Source organism: Physcomitrium patens, chromosome 1 (genome assembly GCF_059467195.1).
Source record: "Physcomitrium patens ecotype Gransden chromosome 1, ASM5946719v1, whole genome shotgun sequence".
NCBI classification, from domain to species: Eukaryota; Viridiplantae; Streptophyta; class Bryopsida; order Funariales; family Funariaceae; genus Physcomitrium; species Physcomitrium patens.
The window spans coordinates 7719920-7739839 of NC_143410.1; the positions used below are offsets into that span (position 1 = coordinate 7719920).

At 40.1% G+C, this 19920-nt stretch overlaps 3 protein-coding genes across 16 annotated transcripts; 1 reads left to right on the forward strand and 2 right to left on the reverse strand.

The window, feature by feature from the left end:
- The first annotated feature begins 1800 nt into the window (after positions 1-1800).
- LOC112281544 (sulfite oxidase) lies at positions 1801-6938 on the forward strand. 6 transcript variants are annotated; one of them, XM_073532966.2, is made up of 11 exons: positions 1801-3880; positions 4127-4244; positions 4339-4420; positions 4581-4699; positions 4806-4901; positions 5038-5148; positions 5283-5399; positions 5522-5572; positions 5809-6105; positions 6245-6442; positions 6765-6938. In XM_073532966.2, exons 4-11 carry the CDS (start codon positions 4619-4621, stop codon positions 6852-6854), a joined length of 1041 nt encoding a protein of 346 aa, XP_073389067.1. In that variant the 5' UTR covers positions 1801-3880; positions 4127-4244; positions 4339-4420; positions 4581-4618; the 3' UTR covers positions 6855-6938. The 6 variants fall into 6 exon arrangements, with proteins under 6 accessions (XP_073389067.1, XP_090105268.1, XP_073389068.1 ...); XM_090249142.1 differs by having other exon boundaries at positions 1801-3817; XM_073532967.2 differs by having other exon boundaries at positions 1801-3817; positions 4346-4420.
- A 685-nt stretch (positions 6939-7623) lies between these two features.
- On the reverse strand, positions 7624-14258 carry LOC112290488 (peptidase uncH). 9 transcript variants are annotated; one of them, XM_024536822.3, is made up of 20 exons: positions 14075-14258; positions 13663-13751; positions 13221-13401; positions 12734-12918; positions 12438-12542; positions 12148-12219; positions 11805-11952; positions 11478-11560; positions 11248-11303; positions 10972-11099; positions 10596-10686; positions 10269-10334; positions 9762-9987; positions 9480-9581; positions 9294-9379; positions 8928-9050; positions 8564-8633; positions 8258-8361; positions 8049-8153; positions 7624-7864 (listed from the first exon to the last, which is right to left on the reverse strand). In XM_024536822.3, exons 3-20 carry the CDS (start codon positions 13370-13372, stop codon positions 7748-7750), a joined length of 2019 nt encoding a protein of 672 aa, XP_024392590.1. In that variant the 5' UTR covers positions 13373-13401; positions 13663-13751; positions 14075-14258; the 3' UTR covers positions 7624-7747. The 9 variants fall into 9 exon arrangements, with proteins under 9 accessions (XP_024392590.1, XP_024392541.1, XP_024392598.1 ...); XM_024536773.3 differs by having other exon boundaries at positions 13663-13943; XM_024536830.3 differs by having other exon boundaries at positions 14071-14258.
- A 1778-nt stretch (positions 14259-16036) lies between these two features.
- LOC112289436 (geranylgeranyl transferase type-2 subunit alpha 1) lies at positions 16037-19920 on the reverse strand. The gene is made up of 8 exons (XM_024534636.3): positions 19460-19920; positions 19186-19345; positions 18864-19024; positions 18581-18685; positions 17605-18405; positions 17125-17299; positions 16675-16828; positions 16037-16523 (listed from the first exon to the last, which is right to left on the reverse strand). The coding sequence occupies exons 1-8, from the start codon at positions 19585-19587 to the stop codon at positions 16120-16122; spliced, it is 2088 nt and encodes a 695-aa protein (XP_024390404.1). The 5' UTR covers positions 19588-19920; the 3' UTR covers positions 16037-16119.

Consider the following 19920-nt stretch of genomic DNA (forward strand, 5'->3'; position numbering starts at 1 on the left):
TATTATCTATATAAGATCTATGTGGCAACATTCTATACGACATCCAAAAACATGTTGACTTTGCATGACACATATCTTGATTTGTAAAGCAAGTTTTTTATATGGCCATGACATTGTTAGTTGTTTTTGCAAGCTACCAGTACATGTAGCACATGGATAGCTTCTTGACCAAGTTTCTAATCTACCAATCAATTACAAACATATGTAAAGTCAACACAATGTCTAAGAAGCTTTTAAAAAGTTTTTTTGGAAGATATTATAAAATTAATCTACTTATACCTAATTCTACATGTCTAGATAATGATTACAATACGTATATATTTATGAAAGACCGACCTACTTACTTCCTTCAATTATACAATTTTTTACTATAGACTCTAGACTTCTTCCATATGTATAGGAATAGTACCTCTATGATTCATGTTAAAAATACGTGAGATTTTTATTCTTAGAGTATAAACTTCAAATAATCTCTAAGAAATCCAATCAAATTTTAACCTATCAAAATAAATTTTTAAAAAGCCACAAAAGAAAAAAAAAAAAAAAAAAAAAAAAAACTAAAGAAATACTAAAAATATAAATTTTAATATAAACTTAATTAATATCCTAATTAAATCTTAACCAAATTATAAGTCGAATCCTAATCAAAATCTTGATTGAATCTTAATCAAATCTTAGGTCAAATCCTAATAAAATCTTAATAAACTCTTAAATTCTAAATCAATCTTAGATAAGTTTTGAACCAAATTATAAGAAAATCCTAATTCTAACCAAATCCTAGACCAAATTCTAAACCAAATCCTAATCAAATCTAAGATCTTAAACAAACTCTTAAAAATTCCTACAGCAAAATAGAATTTCAACAGCTATTGATTAAATTATTGATATCAACTCAAAATTTTCACACTTCTTAATGTCTTAATTAAAAACAAGCAAAAGAAAGATGAAATTGATTGCACTTATCAATTGAGAGAAATTCAAGATAATCTAATTAGGTATTGGATGGCCTCCTACTCCAATCTAAATGTTGAAATTTTAGTGCTAATATCTCCTTCTTGAACCATTAAATTGCTTTTAAATTTTATCCAAATGTTCGAAATTGAGTCTAATATCTATACTAAAAAAATTCACTTCAATTCAACTAACAAATTGCTAAAGATCTTATACACACTCATTGACCCTCAAACTCCAATTTTTGAGACCTCAATCTACAAAAACCTTTATATACTTCAATCTAACTATTCAATTGACCTTAAAAACTAGCACACCAATACATTGCCAAAATTTCACCTATACACACACCATGGAATTCAAAAAACCGTCAAATTTGTAAACATATTTTTATTTCTCAAATTCTAATTCCACCAAGAACATCACTAATTTTGAAAATCTCTAAAAATTCCAATATTGATCCAAATGACATGAAACCAATGCTTAAAAATCTCTCCTCAAGTCTACTCTCATATTCCACTCTTTGATCTACCAAAGAATCTTAGAATCACCATAGGTGTACAATTTTGAGCCTTAGGATCTAATTTTGACCTAAGTTGACAATCGCTCTTCTCTAGATATCAATTCTTTGCTTCTTGAGGTAAATTTTGCTAAAATCTACTCTTAATTTCTTGCTACACATGTTTATATCATTTGATTTTCCAATTTACTTTATTTTGGCTTGTTTATAGGCCTACAAAGTAAATAAAAGCCCATTTTGTAAAAAAATAGCATTATCACTTTTTAGTTTTACAATCTTTTTTATTATTATTTATATTTCTAAGATAATTTGCTATAATATTTTAAAATAAGATCTTCTATAATGTAATGTTTTCTTCTCTCTTTCATTTATTAGTTGTATTACATTACAATAATATGTTGACTTTTCCATAGCTTTACACAACAAAAATTATTTGATTGCTAAAGCTAGGAGAGTACAAAGATTGTGCTCCGACAACAATTGCAATTTCAACATGGTGGTTGTTTCAATCAATGATTCTTCAATTCCAACTCCAATTCCAATGTGGTCATTAAGTACACCTCTCATGTGATGGTTGATAATTTTGCATCAATATTTGAAACAATGTCAATTAGCATGCATTGATTGTTGAATGATCTGACACATCTCAACTACATAGGGAGATGGCACCTATGGTTCTTAATTCAAGAAAAGAATGTTTTGTGACTAACATAGGATACAAGAAGACAAATTTTATCCTCAAACAAGCCACTTCAAAAATGCAACCTTAAAAAATATTTATGCATTGCTTCCATTCTACCCTAATAGCCTTACTATTTTGCTATGGCATAAGTTGCTCCTTTGGCATAGAAATGCATGGCAAGCATTGGTAAAGCAAAGCAAAGGTCAAGGGAGTAGACAGTGGAGCAATGGCAAAGTGATAGATGACAAAGTAGATGCATGTGATGTAAGAGTTGTTAATTTGTTTGTAAGGAGGTCCTTTGTGAATTGACTAATGATAGCAAAGTGTATGTGGCATTTTCATTGTGTATGCAACAATAGGCAAAGTATGTGGCAATAGGCACACTTTTTTACAAAGTAACATATACTAATTAATTGGGCCATCTCACTTCCAGAGATAATTTAGGCATAGGCATCATTGAGATTTGATAATTGTGCAAGTGATGGCAAGCTTTAGGGTTTGCAGACTGTGCTTTTGATTTGCTCATGATTGATTGTGTATTCTAGTGCTGTGATTACAGTAGCTTGCTGAATCTAACGTCTCATTTCATCCAACTGAGAATTTATTTTTATTTTTATTCTAAACTTCATCTCCTGACTTCAATGATATAGTGAGTTGGGGTAGCAAGTGTTGGGTTTCTAAAGTTTACTTATGGATTTGTGATTTTGCAACAATTAGAATGAAGGTGAGAGATATTAGGGTTTGGAGATGTTTGTGTCGATGGGTTTGCAGTGGGATCAAAGCTGGTGCATGCACGCAAAGTGAGGATTCGTTTCTTTTTCTCAAATCTTTGTAACCGTCGGCTTTGTAGTATTCTTACTCAAAGCCACGTACCACGGTCTACAAAGCCGTCATGCTCCTTCATCGCGTCTCGCTGGTCGTTGAGATTCTTGCTAACAATGAGACGCAGGCATCCCCTTGAGATCACCATGTGGATCTTCCAAGGATAGCCCTAGATTTGTCACTTCAGAAGCCTGGCGTTGGGGATTTAAGGCTCTGGGTGATCTGTTCTGTTGAGTGGATGATTTTCGGGACTTGGAAGATGGTGACCGAAAAGGATGATTGTTCAAATGAGACACAGGATCCGCTCAAATTCCCACCACCGAAACTGCGATGCCAATCTCCCAAGTGTTGTAACCAGCTGAAAAAAATTGAGAGAGGCTTGAGCGGACCTAGAGATTACCAAGATGATCCGAGGGACCGCAGCAAGCTCTTGCGCATCAACAGCTTGGCATACTCCAAACCCTACTTGTTTCACCACATCCATGAAACGTAGATTGCGACATTTTCTTTCCACTAATTAAATGAGTGGCATTAAACTGGGTCAGTGATTTGTGGCCATTGCAGACTCCGTTCCAAGGGGAACCCCCGGCGTTGGTCCTTCTTGATACTTTTCTGACCCCAAAGCATATATTTTTCAAGTGCAACCATGGTCCTGTTGCAAAGATTATCGATCCATCCGAGTACCTCCCTTGAACTGCATGATTTTGTTCTTCAAGCAGGATTATTTGAAAGAATGACAGCCTAATACAAGTTCACACAGACACGGAGAATACTCTTGGGTTCGACTGAAACATGATTTTGAATGATTGCTGAGGTTTTAAGGTGCTGACACATTCATGCAGGTATGAATTGAAGATCTTTGGACTTCTCCCTAAGCCAACGACGCTCAGTCGAGACACCATACTGTAACTATATTTTTCATGGATTCTTCATTCATGGGCTTACAGTCTATGTTGGGAACACTATGAAAATAGAGACTTCAGTCTGAGATTGCGAAACGGAAGTGTTATTTGTATTGAATGCAATCCCAGAACAATTTATGAAACGAATATAATAGCTAGTAAGAAAACTCCGAAGCATTTGTTGCAGTGCACTGAATTTCGAGGATTTGTTTCCAACCTCACACATTCATTCTCTGTTCGGTTTCGCAGTGCTATGCCGAAGTCAAGAGTGCCCGTAACGCTGATGGTGTATCAACTGATCACCAATCCATTTGATCACTTTTCACCTCTCATGTGCATTCATACGATTGTTATCAACTCTTCAATCGTATGCAAACTTCGGATTCCATAGCAACTCCCTAATATTGAATGTTTTGGTCATCCTCTAATGTACAGGATAGATGACGACAAGGTAAAAATAGTGTGCAGGAAACCGGAGGATGGAAATGTCCCAGTATAGGGAGATACCATAAGTTCCTTCGAGCAACGCAGCCATTGGAACCGGTAATTTCCTTGAGCAGATGCAAGGTCCAAGAGCCCATCCATATAACCATTGCAAATTGTGATTAACGATCTGCAAACCAAAAATTCCTTTTGAATGCTACAGTAAGATCATGTGACTTTCTTGAACAAGCAACTTTATGAGTGGTCATTTCTGATGCAGCGATATGGGGAGGAGTCAGACTTGCAGACGTTTTGAAAATGCAAGGTATCCCTTACCGCACTTTGGAGACAGGCGAGGGTGGCCGCTACGTGGAATTTATCAGTGTCGATTACATGAAGGTACAGAAGTTGGAAGAGTTTCGTAAATTGATCTGAAGATCATTCGCAAATTTCTTAGGCAATAGTCTATTGACTGAACCTTTTTCTATTCTCTTTCGTTTCTCAGGAGACACCTGATGAGCCATTCAAATCTTCCATACCGTTGATACATGCTACAACACCCAGAGCAGATGTACTTTTGGCATATGAAATGAACTATGAGGTGCCAAGTTACTTTAACTGCCTTCTTCATGAGTAGGAGCTTAAGCATAAGTGATAAGTTGTGCGTTAGAGCATGCTGGGGAAAATGTATCCATTAATCCATGTTCCATGCAGACTCATTGTGATTGTCCACACAGGATATTCCTCGGGAGCATGGGTACCCATTGCGTGTGATTATTCCGGGTTGCATTGGTGCTCGGTCTGTAAAGTGGTTGAAGGAGATAAAAATCTCGAAAGATGAGTGCCAGGTTCATAGCAGAAATTACGATCTTATTGGAGTTAAATTTAACTAGGTCAAGTTGAACTTTTCGTATTAGGATAGGAATGATCTGGAATGGTTTTGCAACAAGATTGCTAAATTCAATGTATGTCCGACACACAGGGCTACTACATGCAAAAGCATTTCAAGCATTATCCACCACATTTGGAGCTAGATCCTCCATGGGTAACCACGGTGGATTGGTCCTCACGGCGTCCGTTAATGGAATTCCCGGTTCAAGTATGAAGAGTTGGACACTCCTGCTCCCAGTAAATAAGGTCTTCACTTCTTTGCTGCAATTGCATCTCTTGCATGCTCATGCAAACTGCTGTCTTGCGTTTTTTGGTTGGATGTGGATCCAGAGTGCCATTTGCGTACCTCAAGATGGCATTTTCTTACCAAAGGGAGCGACGGTGAGTTTACTGCTATCTTTTCACACTTGTAGTGGTATCTGTGTTTGACGCTGCAGGGCGTATTTATATGAAACAATGGATGATGTAAGCAGTCTAGTCCTCATCTAAACCATTTCGCTTCGTATGAACACATATTACTGTAATATTCACACACTGAGATCTTGATATGTATGGATCTTATTCCCTCTGTAGGACTGACCGTTGAAAGCCTCATGAGAATGCGCCTACATTTGCAGGTTAACATCAGAGGTTACGCAATTGCTGGTGGCGGTCGAGCTATTGACCGTGTTGACGTATCTGTCAATAGTGGTCATTCATGGAAGAGTGCTGAACGCCGGCAGGTCTCATTTTCAGTTCCACGCATTCCATGTCCATGTTGTGGGGCTGTACCACACAAGGTCGAAATTTTTGATGTATTTGAGGCTGACGGCGATACTGCACAGCTCTTTGATCCACAGCTCTTGAAATGGGCGTGGGTATTGTGGAAGTGTGTTGCCCAAGTGTATCCACGGACAGAGATCATTGTGAAAGCGGTAATTTGATGTGTACTCAACGGATTCCTTGCTACTTGCTAAATTTTGCATAAACATACATCTTGTACAAAAATATAAATATAAAATGGAAATGTCTCTTACCCCGCGAGTAAAACGTCGTGCTCTCCTGTGTATACAGATTGACAGTGCCGGCAATGTCCAGCCTCATGAAATAGACCAGATCTGGAACTTCAGGGGTGTCAACAACAGCTGCTGGAACAGAGTGAAAGTCGAACTCTCAAAAGCAGGGTGTGTGCACTGTTTCCGGGAAACTTGTTTCTCTTGTTGCCTCACAGCCCTGGATGTACTAACAATTGGCCGTCTGTACACAATGATCGTAAGTTTCTTTTTTGAATGTCCGTATAAATAATGGCTCGGTGTTGGAATCCAAAAACATCTGCATTTCATTGAAAATCGAAGCAGAAAAAATAGAATTTTGTTTTATGAAATCGGTTCCAAGTGCAACACTGTTGGTGTTATGACGTCCTTGATAGCATGTACTGGCTGTTCTCGGCTTGTATTGTCTCGTTTCACTCACATTTCTCTTGCCATTCTGTAAGTCAGAGCGAGGATTGGTGATACACTAGTATTAATTTGTGATCCGGAGCGGATACTTGGATAGTTGGATTTAAGTACAGCATGCTCTTGAAATCTCGCAGGGAAGAGAAGGGAAACGTCTGCCATTGTCAATGTCACAAAACCTTCAGTGGAGCTGCAGGCGTGCCCCAATTTTAGGGCTGTTGTGGTAGTTGGAACTTCTCCATCAATCTAAAAGGAGGAAGATGTAATGAATAAATATGACACTGATAACAAAGATACTCGATTGACACAGAAATGTATTTCATTATCGTAGATTAAATTAGTCTAAATTAATATTTAATTTTAAAATGCTTAAGCTTCATTAAGATGCAGGGGCTGACTCACAAATAATTTTGCTAAAACTGTATAATTAAGTGCACACAATCTCAAAAATCATAAAACTCTATTTATTTTATACGAATATTTGTGATTTATGGAGTTTTCATAAACTAAAAAGTAATTCACATTATGTGCAAATCAGAATAAATCAAACCTCAAAATCACCATCTTAATAATGGATATATTGTATGTTTCATACACAAATATAAATTTTAAACTATATATATGTATGTGGCTCTAATCTGATTGCAAGGATGTCTTGGATTATGCAGCAAAAAGGGTGGTAGACATAAATTGATAAATAAGTCATTGCTACCCCAAATCACAATCAAGATTATATTTTTGAATTCATAAATATAGAAGCGAGTCTGCAAAATAATGTTTCAATTTACTTTGTGTACTTTTCAGCAAATAAGTACAACTCCTAATTTTAAGAAATGCATTGTATATTTAAAATTATGAATTTTTTAGTTGCTACTATTTTAAAAAGAATGAATGGATTTTTAAGCAATTCATGTAAATTTTATTTCTTTTAATTTTTTTAGTTTCTTGTTTTTGGTTTAGATCAATGGGAGTTGATGAGAAAAAAACATTTGCCCATGGTTGAACAAAAACCTCTTTATTCAAAAACCAAGCCAACTCAAGTTTATGAGTAACTTGTGACAATGCCCTTCAAAACCCCGACACTTAACAAATAACTCATCAGGAGAATTGAGTTGGCATATCAGTCGTCAAAATTGTCAATTTTGATTGGAACGATGTCATCGGCAACTTCAAATCCTCCAATTACACGAGCAAAGAATGTCATCTCTTGCTCAAGTGAGTGACGAATGTTCTCGGCCTGCAACCCCAGGCCCATGAAAGTCAGTTATTACAAGATGGTTCAAAATATTTTAAGGTAACCAATTAGCTTTATGAAACTCGAATCATACTTGAGCCCTCAAGCATGTTCACAAAAGAAAGGTGATGCCTCGAAAATCACAAGCATCAAAACCCGATGGACAAGTAAAGTGAAGGGACAATACCTTCCGAAATCCATGCTGTTCCCCTTCATATTCAACAAGGGCAATAGGAACACCCTTCATCCTAGCTGCCTCATAAATCATTCTTGCCTGGTTTGGTGGCACGATCTGCAGCAACAAGGAAATGTAGACATCCTCAGACAAGACTCCATGGAATTCAAGCACCAGAAGACAGATCAATTATACAGAGGGAGAGACGGTGGGTAGCTTACTTTATCTTCAAGGCCCTGAAATAGGATCATAGGACACGAGAGCTTCTCTAAAAAGTGGATTGGAGAACGGTCATATGTGTTCTTTTCCAGGACATCCTCAGGACCTGGAGGTCACCAAAGAAAACATTAGAAACTCTCCATGGTGCACTAATAATGATACACGAAATGAGATTATTCAGCAAACACGAAGCTAAGATTCTTTATCTACCTAGAAGCGGAGATTGTGAATAAACAAGCGAATATTTACGCAGTACATTATATAAAATTTGAATCATGCTAAAATTGAAATCTAGGAAAAGAGCATACCCAGAAGATTATCCAGGTAACGAGATTCGAACTTATGTGTATCTGATATTAAGCACTTCAAGTCACTTACCTGACAAATTTCAGTGGACACAAGGAAGATCAACGAGTTATATGACGATCCACATAACAAACGATGAAGTTGTAACATACTACTTGAAGAGCTTGAACAAGCTAGAAAGAAAAAGGAACTCAAGGAAGAATTCAACATAAATTTTTTATGATGAATCCAGATCCATCTTGGGCCCATCCCAGTACAAGACTCGTTTCCAAAAATTTGGATTATACATAAAAACTAATCGAAGGCAATGTCAAGAGCGGTTATGTTTACACTAACAGATTTCCATTCACTAAGTTCAGTTCATACCCCATAGAGGGAGGCTCCAGCAGAGAAGGTATCCTTGAATACAAGGGTGGCCATCGTGGTATAGCCACCTGCTGAGCGCCCGTCTATGCACAATCGCTTGGGATCAACCTCCCCTATTTTAGCCTAAAATGCTCACATTCGAAAACCCTTTCAGAAACAAGAGAACTATATTTAACTTAGGTAGTCCGAGTTTTCATACCGAGAGCGTATAAGACTGCCGAAACGGTACAAAAATTTCATAAGCACATCAAAGAAAGATGATCCCTGCTATATTAAATGTGAAAAATTGCAAGGATCAAGAGCAAATTGAACATGAATACTGCTTCTAGCCCTGAAAATTCTCAAATGCAGGGTTTGGGGGGATACCAAATGCTCAGCACAGCTGCAGCAGTCGTTCACATCAACAATGCCCCACTGGCCATTGAGCCGCTCTCGATAAGCCCTTCCATAACCTGCTCCAAAATCTCTCGTCAAAAGTGTGACAGACTAGTGCTAAAGAAAACTAGAATACCTTAACATACCAACATGCACATAATACAGCGAAACACTTACCTGTACTACCTCCATAATTTACGTCAGCGAAAGCCCAACCTCGGCTTGTCCAGTACTGAATAGCAGGATCTAGAGTTGTGCTTGCCTCCAATGTCGGACCCCCTGTTACGGCAACACTTCAAGCTAAGCAGTGTATTTGAAGAGTTCTCAGATAGAAAAATAACCTGAAACTCTCAAAATGCAACTCCGAACGTCAAAGCAATCATAACAAACGGTGCATTTTTCAATGTAGAACATGGCTTCATCAGGTAAGTGATTGACACACAAACACTGCGTACATACCATGACTCCTCACGAGTAAAGGTGGTCGCTCTCTGGATGGAGCAACAAAGTATCCATTTGCAGGAGGGTAGAAGTTGGCAAATGCTGTCTCTCCTTCTACTTTAGTTGCAAACTCTACAACCCTCGGAGTACTGAAGTAAGGCTTGTACGGCTCTAGGTCAATACCAAGCGACGACCACAATACTGTGTCTTCACCAGCGCCCGCTTTGCCTTCTGCGAGGCAAACCTACAACCAATCGTTCTTTTAAGGGAAAAAAGCACGCCACCTTGACTCATAGTCATACATGTCTTCAGAGACAAATAAACAAAAACACTATGGCATCGCAACGGTATCATAGATTACCAGCATAATTCAAAAACACGCTGAAGCAAGATACAAACCTTCACAAATCCCTTAACATTGTGAGTTCCAAGATTAGCACGTTGAAACAAAGACTTAAAATGAATCCTAGAGAACCAATACCATCCAAGGTATACACATATATATATTTTCAATAACTTCCTCACCTTCACAATAGAGAGCGTGTCGGTGGATGACCCAGCGCTGAAATACACTTCATTACCATGTACGAACTGTCACCGCCACATCACAATGAAGACCTCCAGTCAATGGACAAAGTTTCCCGATCCATGAAATCAGCATTGAGATACAAACCAATCCACCAGAACTATGCACTTACTCATCGAAGCCACCTAACTTAGTGCGTCTGATGTTAATATAACCAGGATTTAAAGAATTGCTGAATAAATACCTCAGTTACTCTCAATCTGAATATAACAAAAATAATAATCACATGCTATACACCACTCTCTGGTACATATTGAAGACATTACCAGATTGTAGATGTCGGTGAATCTTGTCTTGACAGGTGACAATGAGCCGGAGGATAGGTCAAACGTAGCTAGATGAGAAACACCTCGTTGTCTACAGATGGAAAAGAATCTCATCAGATGTTTCAAACGTACTCATCTAGGTACAATTACTTGTTGAGCGCGATGCCCTCCCGAAATCAAATTGTACACAATTTTCATCACAGATCTCTGAACCATTTAGTTAAAACGTGTGAAGCTACGTTAGGATTTTTTAGTTCTGTATGATAGAACCACAATGAGGTCCAGGACCAAAAATACTTTTCACTCGAACTCTTTATGACAAATTGCTGCTAACAGAAATAGAATCCGGGGACAAAACTGGGCACGAGATAAAAACCTGTAAGCGCATACAATCTGATCTCCAGAATCGCCAAAAAAACCAAATGAGGAGATACCAAAAATCCAGGCTGGTCTTGTAAATTCAGCTTCCATCGGACACAGAGATTGCACCTTTCCCCCGACACTCTGATCACCGACCAATAGAAACTTCACTTTACAAATTGAATCTGTTGCAATCAGCGCAACAATCCTAGTGAAATGTCAAAGCCAACGTTTCAGATGTTCAGTGAAACGATAGAAAACAATGTGAACTTTCAAATGAAGTAAAATATACCCAGGAATAGAGGTTCCAAAATCCGTTTCCACGATCTGAGACAAAGATCAAGTCACCTGACAGCACCCAGAAAGAGATACATTTAAAAAGGTGCTTTACCATAATTGCTACGACATAGAGGATTTCGATTTCGCAAAATGTTACAGCCTGTGAAAGCAAAAGCGTGCCAAACCTAAACGATTGAACTACAATAAAGAATGACAATACTCCAGATATAATTGAGAACATACCTTTGGGTGACCATTGTGGTTCAGAGGCCGACTCCACGACGCCCTCATCACCTCCCGCTACACAAACTGGATTTGTTATGCTCCTGTATGCGCGAGCATGAAAACAAACACCGATTGCTTCATTTTCGTGCACGCGTGATACACCACCAGTAAATTACTAGCAAACCAGAAACAAGATCTAGGACTGCATTTATCACCATATCTACTTCGCTGCATATTCATACAAGCATTTAGCAATTGACTCAGGTGTGGTATAACAACCAGAGTCAACATACAACTGTAAGTCATCAATACACAAGAAACTACCAGCAAAAATTGCAGCCTCACCCGTCATCTGAAACTTTGCCAACCCAAATAGATGTTCGATCCCAAGGCATATTAGGGTGAGACCATTCCATCCAAGCAAGCATCTGACCATCTGGACTCAGTCTTGGGAACATGTAGAAGTCCTTGCCTTTCACAAGACTCACTGGTTCTGAAACCAAACACCGAGAAACAGATTTGCACCAATTCAGTATGAAATATCATGATGCAGCCAGTAACATTCAAAGGACTAGTTCTTCCGTCAGCTACAATTCACAACGAAGGAGCCATCCATAAATCACATAGACAAGCACATGTGTCCATATCACCAGAAAAACGACTAAACTAAGGCTGCAAGAGAAATTACCAAGATTAGCTTCGCCATTGAGGGACACGGCTGCAATGTCGTTGACGGGTTCAACCCCTTCCTGGCGATAATCTGCATGAAAGAATAAGCATCCAACACCACATTCAATGTTAAAGCTTCACGACATTCAAGAAGTACCAAGTCGCTAACGAAACAGTTTCAGATCAAAGTCATGATTGTGCTGGTGGAGGCACTCATGTCATGCCACGTATTGCCCCCGCATCAACAGATCAATGTCAACTGCTACTAGCTTGGTATCGACTAGCCCAAATGCATCGCAAAGTGATCACCTTCCCGCACTACGATAAGACGATTGAATCTTCCGTCAAATATTCCATCTGCATATCTTACTGCTTTATTCTCGTACGCTGGAGTTAGTGGCAATGGAGTGCGATCTGTCCACATAGACGGAAAAAAATAAAAAATTCTGAGTGATTGGAAAAACCGATAGATAGTATCATGTTCTGAAAACTAATTGGATCGGGGAGTTCTGAAAGCTTACTGAGATAGTGCTATATATTGTAAGCAGAGATATCAGACGGTTGCATGTGCACTGATTGAAAGTCCAGGTTAGAAAGAAGTGTACCACCCCTAATCGACTGTTTATACAACCTCTGGTCTGCGTAATTGGAGAAAACTACATTATCCCTTTTAACTGCAAAGGCCCCTCCGCCATACTCATGCACTAGGGTGCGAACGTTAAAACCAGGTGGAGTAATTTCCTCCGGAAAGGATCCAGATTGGGCTCCCTCCCACATTAACACCCCACGCCTGCGATTAAGCAAAAGGAAATTAGAATGTGGGCATAAGATTTAAAACAGCAGCATCTCACCCAACAATCAGTGCTCGTTGATGGAAATTTCTCGAAATTGTGTAAAGCAATAAAGCACAGAAGCATTACATTGAGAAACTGTTAGGCGTAGGAAAACGTATCAAATAACACGCACACAAGATCCAAATTTTCAGCTCAGTTCTTGACCCTAACTCCCAGACTGCTGCGCGACGTTTGGGGTGATATCGAATCAACGCTCTGAGCAAGAGAAAGTTAAAGATTCAGGGGATTGCTAACTAACCCAGCTTCAGAAGGTCGGCCTTCGAGCCACACCAACCGGCCGTCAGAATCAACGGCAGCCCCTCCCAAGCGCTTCGATGACCCTGACACAAATTCTGCTGTCAACGGAGACTTCCAAGCTCCGTATGGAGTCTCGCATTTTGTTTGCCCCATTTTCGCAGTAGCACTAGTGCTTACGGAATCTGCACTCCACAAAGTAATAAGCACATGACCAAACGCTTGCTCTCCTCAATGCACATCACGCAACCCATTCAAATTCCCATGCAAGCAATTTGCGCATTTTGCACTAAAATTCCAGCAGAACGAAACGCAGGCACCAAAAAATAAAAATAAAAATAAAAAAATCAAATCCACCTTCGTCTCCCTATACGTACTCATAACTAATTCACAACTGCGAACAGAACTTCACTACTTGACGATCAAGAGGGTGAAAGATACTTCACCTCTCTCATTTCTCTCAGAACTGGAAGCAGACACGACAATGGTGCAACTTCCTCCTTGACTAGCAAATTGGCTAGGAAAGGCAAAAAACCTGCGCCCAAGAAACGAAGGAACAAAAGCGGCCGATCTTAACGACTGTGAGGGAGTCGCAGTGATGCCCAAACGACGAGCTACAACATGCAACGATCCCGCAGTGCTCACTGTCAGCGACATTGCTCTGATCTTCGCTGGCACACTCCCCAAACTCAAGTTTCTCACACCCTCTGCTCCATCCTCTTCTACCCTAATTCAATTTACAATTCTATCAATCCTTGTACCGTTTTTCCCGTAAAGAACTTAAACAAACCAGTTGCAGTGGCTCCTCCTCTTTCAGACAACAACTTCACTAAGAAAAGTTTAGAAAAACTAACCAACCTCACAGCAGCCTTGAATGAATGTTGGTAGGACAGCACACCTACGTAATTGCAAGCGTTTAGTGTTCAATGGCCTGCTATCGAGACAGTTCCGATGCAGTTCCGATGCAGTTCCGATGATTTGAGATGCCCGAGATTAAACTCAAATGGCGAAATATTTATACAAGGTAGCCGACCCATTGTCCACCACCCCCATTTCCAAACATATAAGGCAGGGTATTTTCGTTTTATATATAAAGCTGGATATTTTCGTTAGGTTTGTAACCCATCACTGATTAGAATGGCTTACGTGTCAGAAACGGGTTGAAGACAATCTTCAGCTAAAAAATTTATAAAAATTCTGTTTAGGGGCCAAATTGTGTGAAAATATTTGGAATTCTCATCACGTGTACGGGGCATTTTTTTTTATTTTTAAACTTACTGCAAATATGCAAAATATGATGAAATACTTAAGTTATTGAAAATGGGTCGTCTACCATATCTCAAACTTTGGCCACCCATTAATAAAGATATTTCTAATTGAAGAGGAAAATGACATTTGTCCCTCCTACCGCAATGAATCTTTTTTCGTTGATAGACATTCATTATGGGTTTTTTTTTAAATGGTAGACATTCATTGTAGATAAGATGATCCTGCTCGTGGGTTTTCGTTGCGATGAAGAAAATAGTGAGTGAGTGAGGAACTCTCGGAGCATCCTCGCAGGCTTGTTTTTCAACTCGGGGAAGCTAGCATTAACCGGAATTTCAAGTGCCGATTTTCACTCGCACAACCTTCCTTGACAACTGAGCGCTACACGAGCAAGAAGACGCTGGGGTTTCAGTTGGGCACGTACCACGGGATTTTATGGCGAATTTCAACAAGTTGATGACACGGACTAATATAGAGCGGCTAAATGTGGGCAAGGTTGTGCTTTCAGGGTACAACGGTGACCATTGCCTTACTTTGATAATAGAGGGCAAATCAGGAACCATGAATTTTTGCTGAATGTCTGTGTGCAACGGCGGGCGCAACGTGCAGCTCGAGAGCAGTGAACTGCTGAACCCGATTTTGAAAAGTTTTGGAATGTTCGAGGAGTTTTCGCAGTAATACACAGAAGCTGGCAGGACTCTCTTGAGCATTGGATGTCTGTGGTTGGTGTTGAAGAAAGTTGGGATGCTGAAGGTTGTGAAGACGTCGAATTCTCTCACATTCATTGTGTAGGATCATATTCCCTTGTTAGTTGTGGACGTTGGGAGAACGATTATTATCTTATTTACAAGATGAGACTGGGTTTGGAGATAGTTAGAATTCCAGATTAGTAGCTCGCGTGCGGCTGGGGGGAGCGAAGGGATTTGAGAATTTTGGGGAGCTAGTTATTCCTGATTTGCAACAAGTTCATGTCCCCGAGGCTGCAGTCTTCCAGTGTTGTTGGTTGGACTGAGAACCAAGAACGTCACAGTTCTAGTAGTTGATGTACATCATAATAGATGAAGCTTACGTATCATGCTATGCAGATGTTCTTCGAGGAATTAGATTTAGTACTGCATACAAATTTTATGACAATGCCGTCTTGCGGTTTCCTCAGAGTGCACAATCCTACGACATGGCAGCCAGAGATACCTCGCACACCAGCTTGTTGCAGTCTACGTGGTGCAGGAAGTAGATTGCGTACTACGCACTAAAACAATTTTGATTGTTGATAGTTCCAGATTTGCCCTGGAACTTACTTTGATAATACTGCAAGTACTTACTCTCATGCAAGTGAGCTATTACTAGTTCGGTACTTATCTCAATCAAACTGGAGAAATGCTGTAATCAGACCTCTCACTTGACCACTTCATTTCCACGTTAACACACTCAAATTCACCGCATGCTCGTTTGTGTACCCGAATATAATGAGTACAATTGCATTTTGAAAATCAATGCAACAACAACCAGAGAAAAAAATCAAAAAAAAAAAAAAAAAAAAAAAAAAAAACTTAATTAGCCTAATGCCATTTTAAACAGAATGGCTCCACTGTTAATTACGACCAAGAGTCGAGAAGAGTTTTGGCCTTCCTCTACTCTCATAAATTCGTTTCTGCTTCTGTAATTAATCTAGTCCCATTCAGTGCCCGGTTGAGGGCATCAACGAACTCAACATCTTTTGCAGCTGAGTTTCCAGCAATATTCAGTTTCTGCCAACACAAATCCTCAAAGACAACTTTGATCTCCCAGTACCTACCTTCCTTGAGGTGCCACTCTGCACGATCTGATTTCTGACTGGAGGCAGGTGGTACAAGACTAGCATTTATGAGTTTCGATGAGCACAAAACTCTACATGTATCTACGGTATGGTCACCGATTTGGTTGTATGAGACATCGACATCCTCAAGCAAAGGAAGTCCCCTTAGTGGCGCTAGTGCTGTTACACTACCAATCCGGTTGTGACTCAGCGTTAAGTTGCTCAGTAGTTGCAAAGCCTCTAGTCCTGTACGAGGGAAGAACACAAATAAATTCAAAACACGTAAATGATCACGAAGGTTGAAACCTGCGATTGCACGAGTTAGAGAAGGGCCTCGTTAGCAACAAAATACAATCCCTGTATAGAATTAGCTGGAAGACAAATGAGAAGCTATTACCATGAGTAGATCGCAACTGATTATGACTTAGGTCCAGATTTTGAACCCATAAGAATCTATCCGCGAATTCCAAGGAGCACAGTGACAATTGATTCAACTTGAGCAGCCCTTCTCGCACATATTTCCCAGCAAGAATAAATTCGTCCATTGTAAGCTGGAAATAATCACCACCCACACAGGTTGAATATGTAGTATTTCCATTTCAAGGAAAGGTCCACAAGGAAAGCATGTTGCGAAGACCCACTTCATTGCACACATAAATGGACCAACGGAATAGCCAACAGGTTCGTCATCTTAAAAGTAACTTCAATCTGTGTTTATTAACCTGAAGATTTTGAGGATCTCCAAAATAGTATCACGTGCTGCAGTACCCTAAAGGTCACAAAACTTTGAGTGATGTAGAGCTACTGATGTGCAAGTCGGCATGTTGAACAGAAAACAATTTCTCACCTCTTTCAACGAAAGCAAGCTCAATTGATGCTGGTAATACTCTTGGTGGGTTGGATCCAAGCACTTCAGCATTTCCAAATGCTTACGTGCTTCATCTATATGACTTTTCAGAGAAGATGTGTTGTATGAGGCATGTGTCAATAATAATCTTGTTAAAGTCAGCCTTGTCCACTTGCTGGGAAACAGAAGGAAAAAAAAATAGCCGCTTAAATAAGTCCACAACACAGTAAACATGAGACAACAGTTGTAATTGTTTTTATGACTCACATTGACGTTATAACAGCTAACTAACTCACAACACAGTAGCTGTATAACAGGAATCAGAGGTATAATTGGAGTAATCTACCCTCAGGACTATAAGAAGCTGGAGATTTGAAAAAGTTGACGAATTAGTCGTTAAGAAGGATATTGCAAGCTAACTACCTGAACACAAAGTTACAATGCATTCCACCATGAACAGATGCAGGAGCACATAATTACCTATTCTCTTCCAGATCAAGAAGCTCCCGACATGATTGAATTTCTCTGTCCAATAAGCCCAGCTGCCAAATCTTTGTTCCATCTGCCTCTTCGTTGTTTGAACCCGAATGATTTGCTACCGGGAACAAGTATTGTAAAGAAGATGGCGAATCCACGAAAGTGCGAGATCTTGACTGCAATATGCTTTCACACAGCTGATCATACTTATCTGCGTAGTCTTCAAAAGAAGATGTCTCTTCAAAAAGAACTTGAAAGCTTGACTGCCACGAACGCTCACAAGCTTGACCATCAAGAGATGTGATGCCTGGAACTGCACCCACCAATATCTTGACTGAAGTTTGTCCACTGCTTGAGGATAAACAGTTTTTAATATTTGTAGTCCATTTCCGGCCACTCTTCTGCCAACGCTCAACAGGCCTCCATTCAAGCTCCAAAGAATCATTTCCATCAACAGTGGTGGAAACAGTTTGGTCGTTTACACCGGTCACAGAGTTGCTAAAGCAAATCACCACTGGTAGGGTTTCCAATTTCCCCACCTTGAGTTTATTGAATGGGAGTTTGTACGAATTGTTCTTCAAATCGATTACAATCAAAGACTTCGGAGGAGGCCAGCAGCCACTAACATGTGTGCCCACTGGAGCTATAGTTTGCCCGAGTAGCCAAGAATAGTAGAACCATCCACTCTGATCATCTGGATCGGTGTAGAAAGAATTCTTCACCAACTCGTACTCCTCTTGCAACCTCTCTTGCACTCTGCCATTTTCTGCAGCTTCATTCTTGGATATCTCCGACAAGAGAGCACTGCAGAAATCCTCGACGAGACAGATTCTTACAAGTCAAACGAGGTGTTGTGGCACCAATTCTGAAAACAAAAGTCACACTCGCAAGGGCACAGTATGAATCGCAGCCTATGTAGAACTAAACTAAACGGGTGAAGAGCGGCACTAGTACAAGAATCATGCGCATAGTTGCTCACCTACGATTATGCCAAGCCGAATAATTGCTGAAATTCTCATTGATTTTATCTGTGGTGAAAAGCAGCTCATCTTCAACAGCAACTCCCTTAGTCTTTGCAACAAATCTGTGAAAAGTGGTCAAGAAGAAACTTAATCGAGTGAACCATCGACCTAAAAACCGCCCTTGAAATCAGAACAAAGAAGGCGATGCTCAAGTATACTGGATTAACTACCGTTACAAGAGAGATGACCGTGACTAGAAAAGAATTCCTACGATATAATGTACTATGCAGGGATAAGTACCTCCGATAGTCCCAACCATGAAAGTTGCGAGCATCTAATTTGAGCAGCTTCTTCAATAGAAGAAATTCAGCGTCCATGGGCGAGAGACCAAACTGAATGACCCACTTGCGATGGTACCAAGCCCCATATGATTTGGGATTCACTCTCAAAGCTCTGACTACCTGCCCCGCACACCCTCAATCCTGATCTTCATCACCTCCACCCATTGACTCTCCTGGCCTCCAGAAAATGACCTAATTCAGACTTGAAACCCAAAGGTGACTTACAACAATGAAACCCGCAATTGCGAAACGTAAATTTAGGGTAAACTAGATGGCAATACCACATCAAGCTCTGTCTGCACTATCCGCTTGCGAACCTCCTCATCCGACTCGAGATTCAACAAATGTCGAACAGCGCGCTTACGATAATTCCAAGCCGAATAAAATTCAGGATTGAGCTCCAACAGTCGCGCATTTTGGTCCAAGGCTTGAGATGAGTAGCTGCGCTTCACACGAGAATCACATGAACATCTCTCATTCAACCCCATCACACAACCAAAACCCCACAAAATCCTTTACAAGCCTCTACTCGGGGACAATAAAATCAATCCGTACCAGCACGTGCGATTATTCTCCATGAAAAGAGGTATGATTTTCTGAAGTTCCGCCACTTGGGCCTGCTCTTTCTTATTGACCTCAGGCGGGGGCGTTTCCCCCGCCCGCTGCCGTGGCCGACCGTGCATTCTTGCTGCTGGCCTTCAACCCTCTCCCACCCTCTTTCTCCCTCTCGATCCTTCCACACCCAGATCCCGTGCTACCCAAATTATCACCTCTTCAGAAGCGTCCACTCTGCAAGAATCGAAACATACCTGAGCAAGAGCCTAACTCGATCGACCCAACTGGTTAAACAAACTCCCTTAGAGTGTACGCAAAAGAGAGTATAGAAAAAACACACAATCCCCAAGGACTAAAGCTTTGCATGTAAGGGAGACGAATCAGGCAAAGTCGGCGACACAGATCTCCGCTAGCATTCAATCCTGCACGCCATTCTGCGATACTCTCGTTTGCAATCTCGG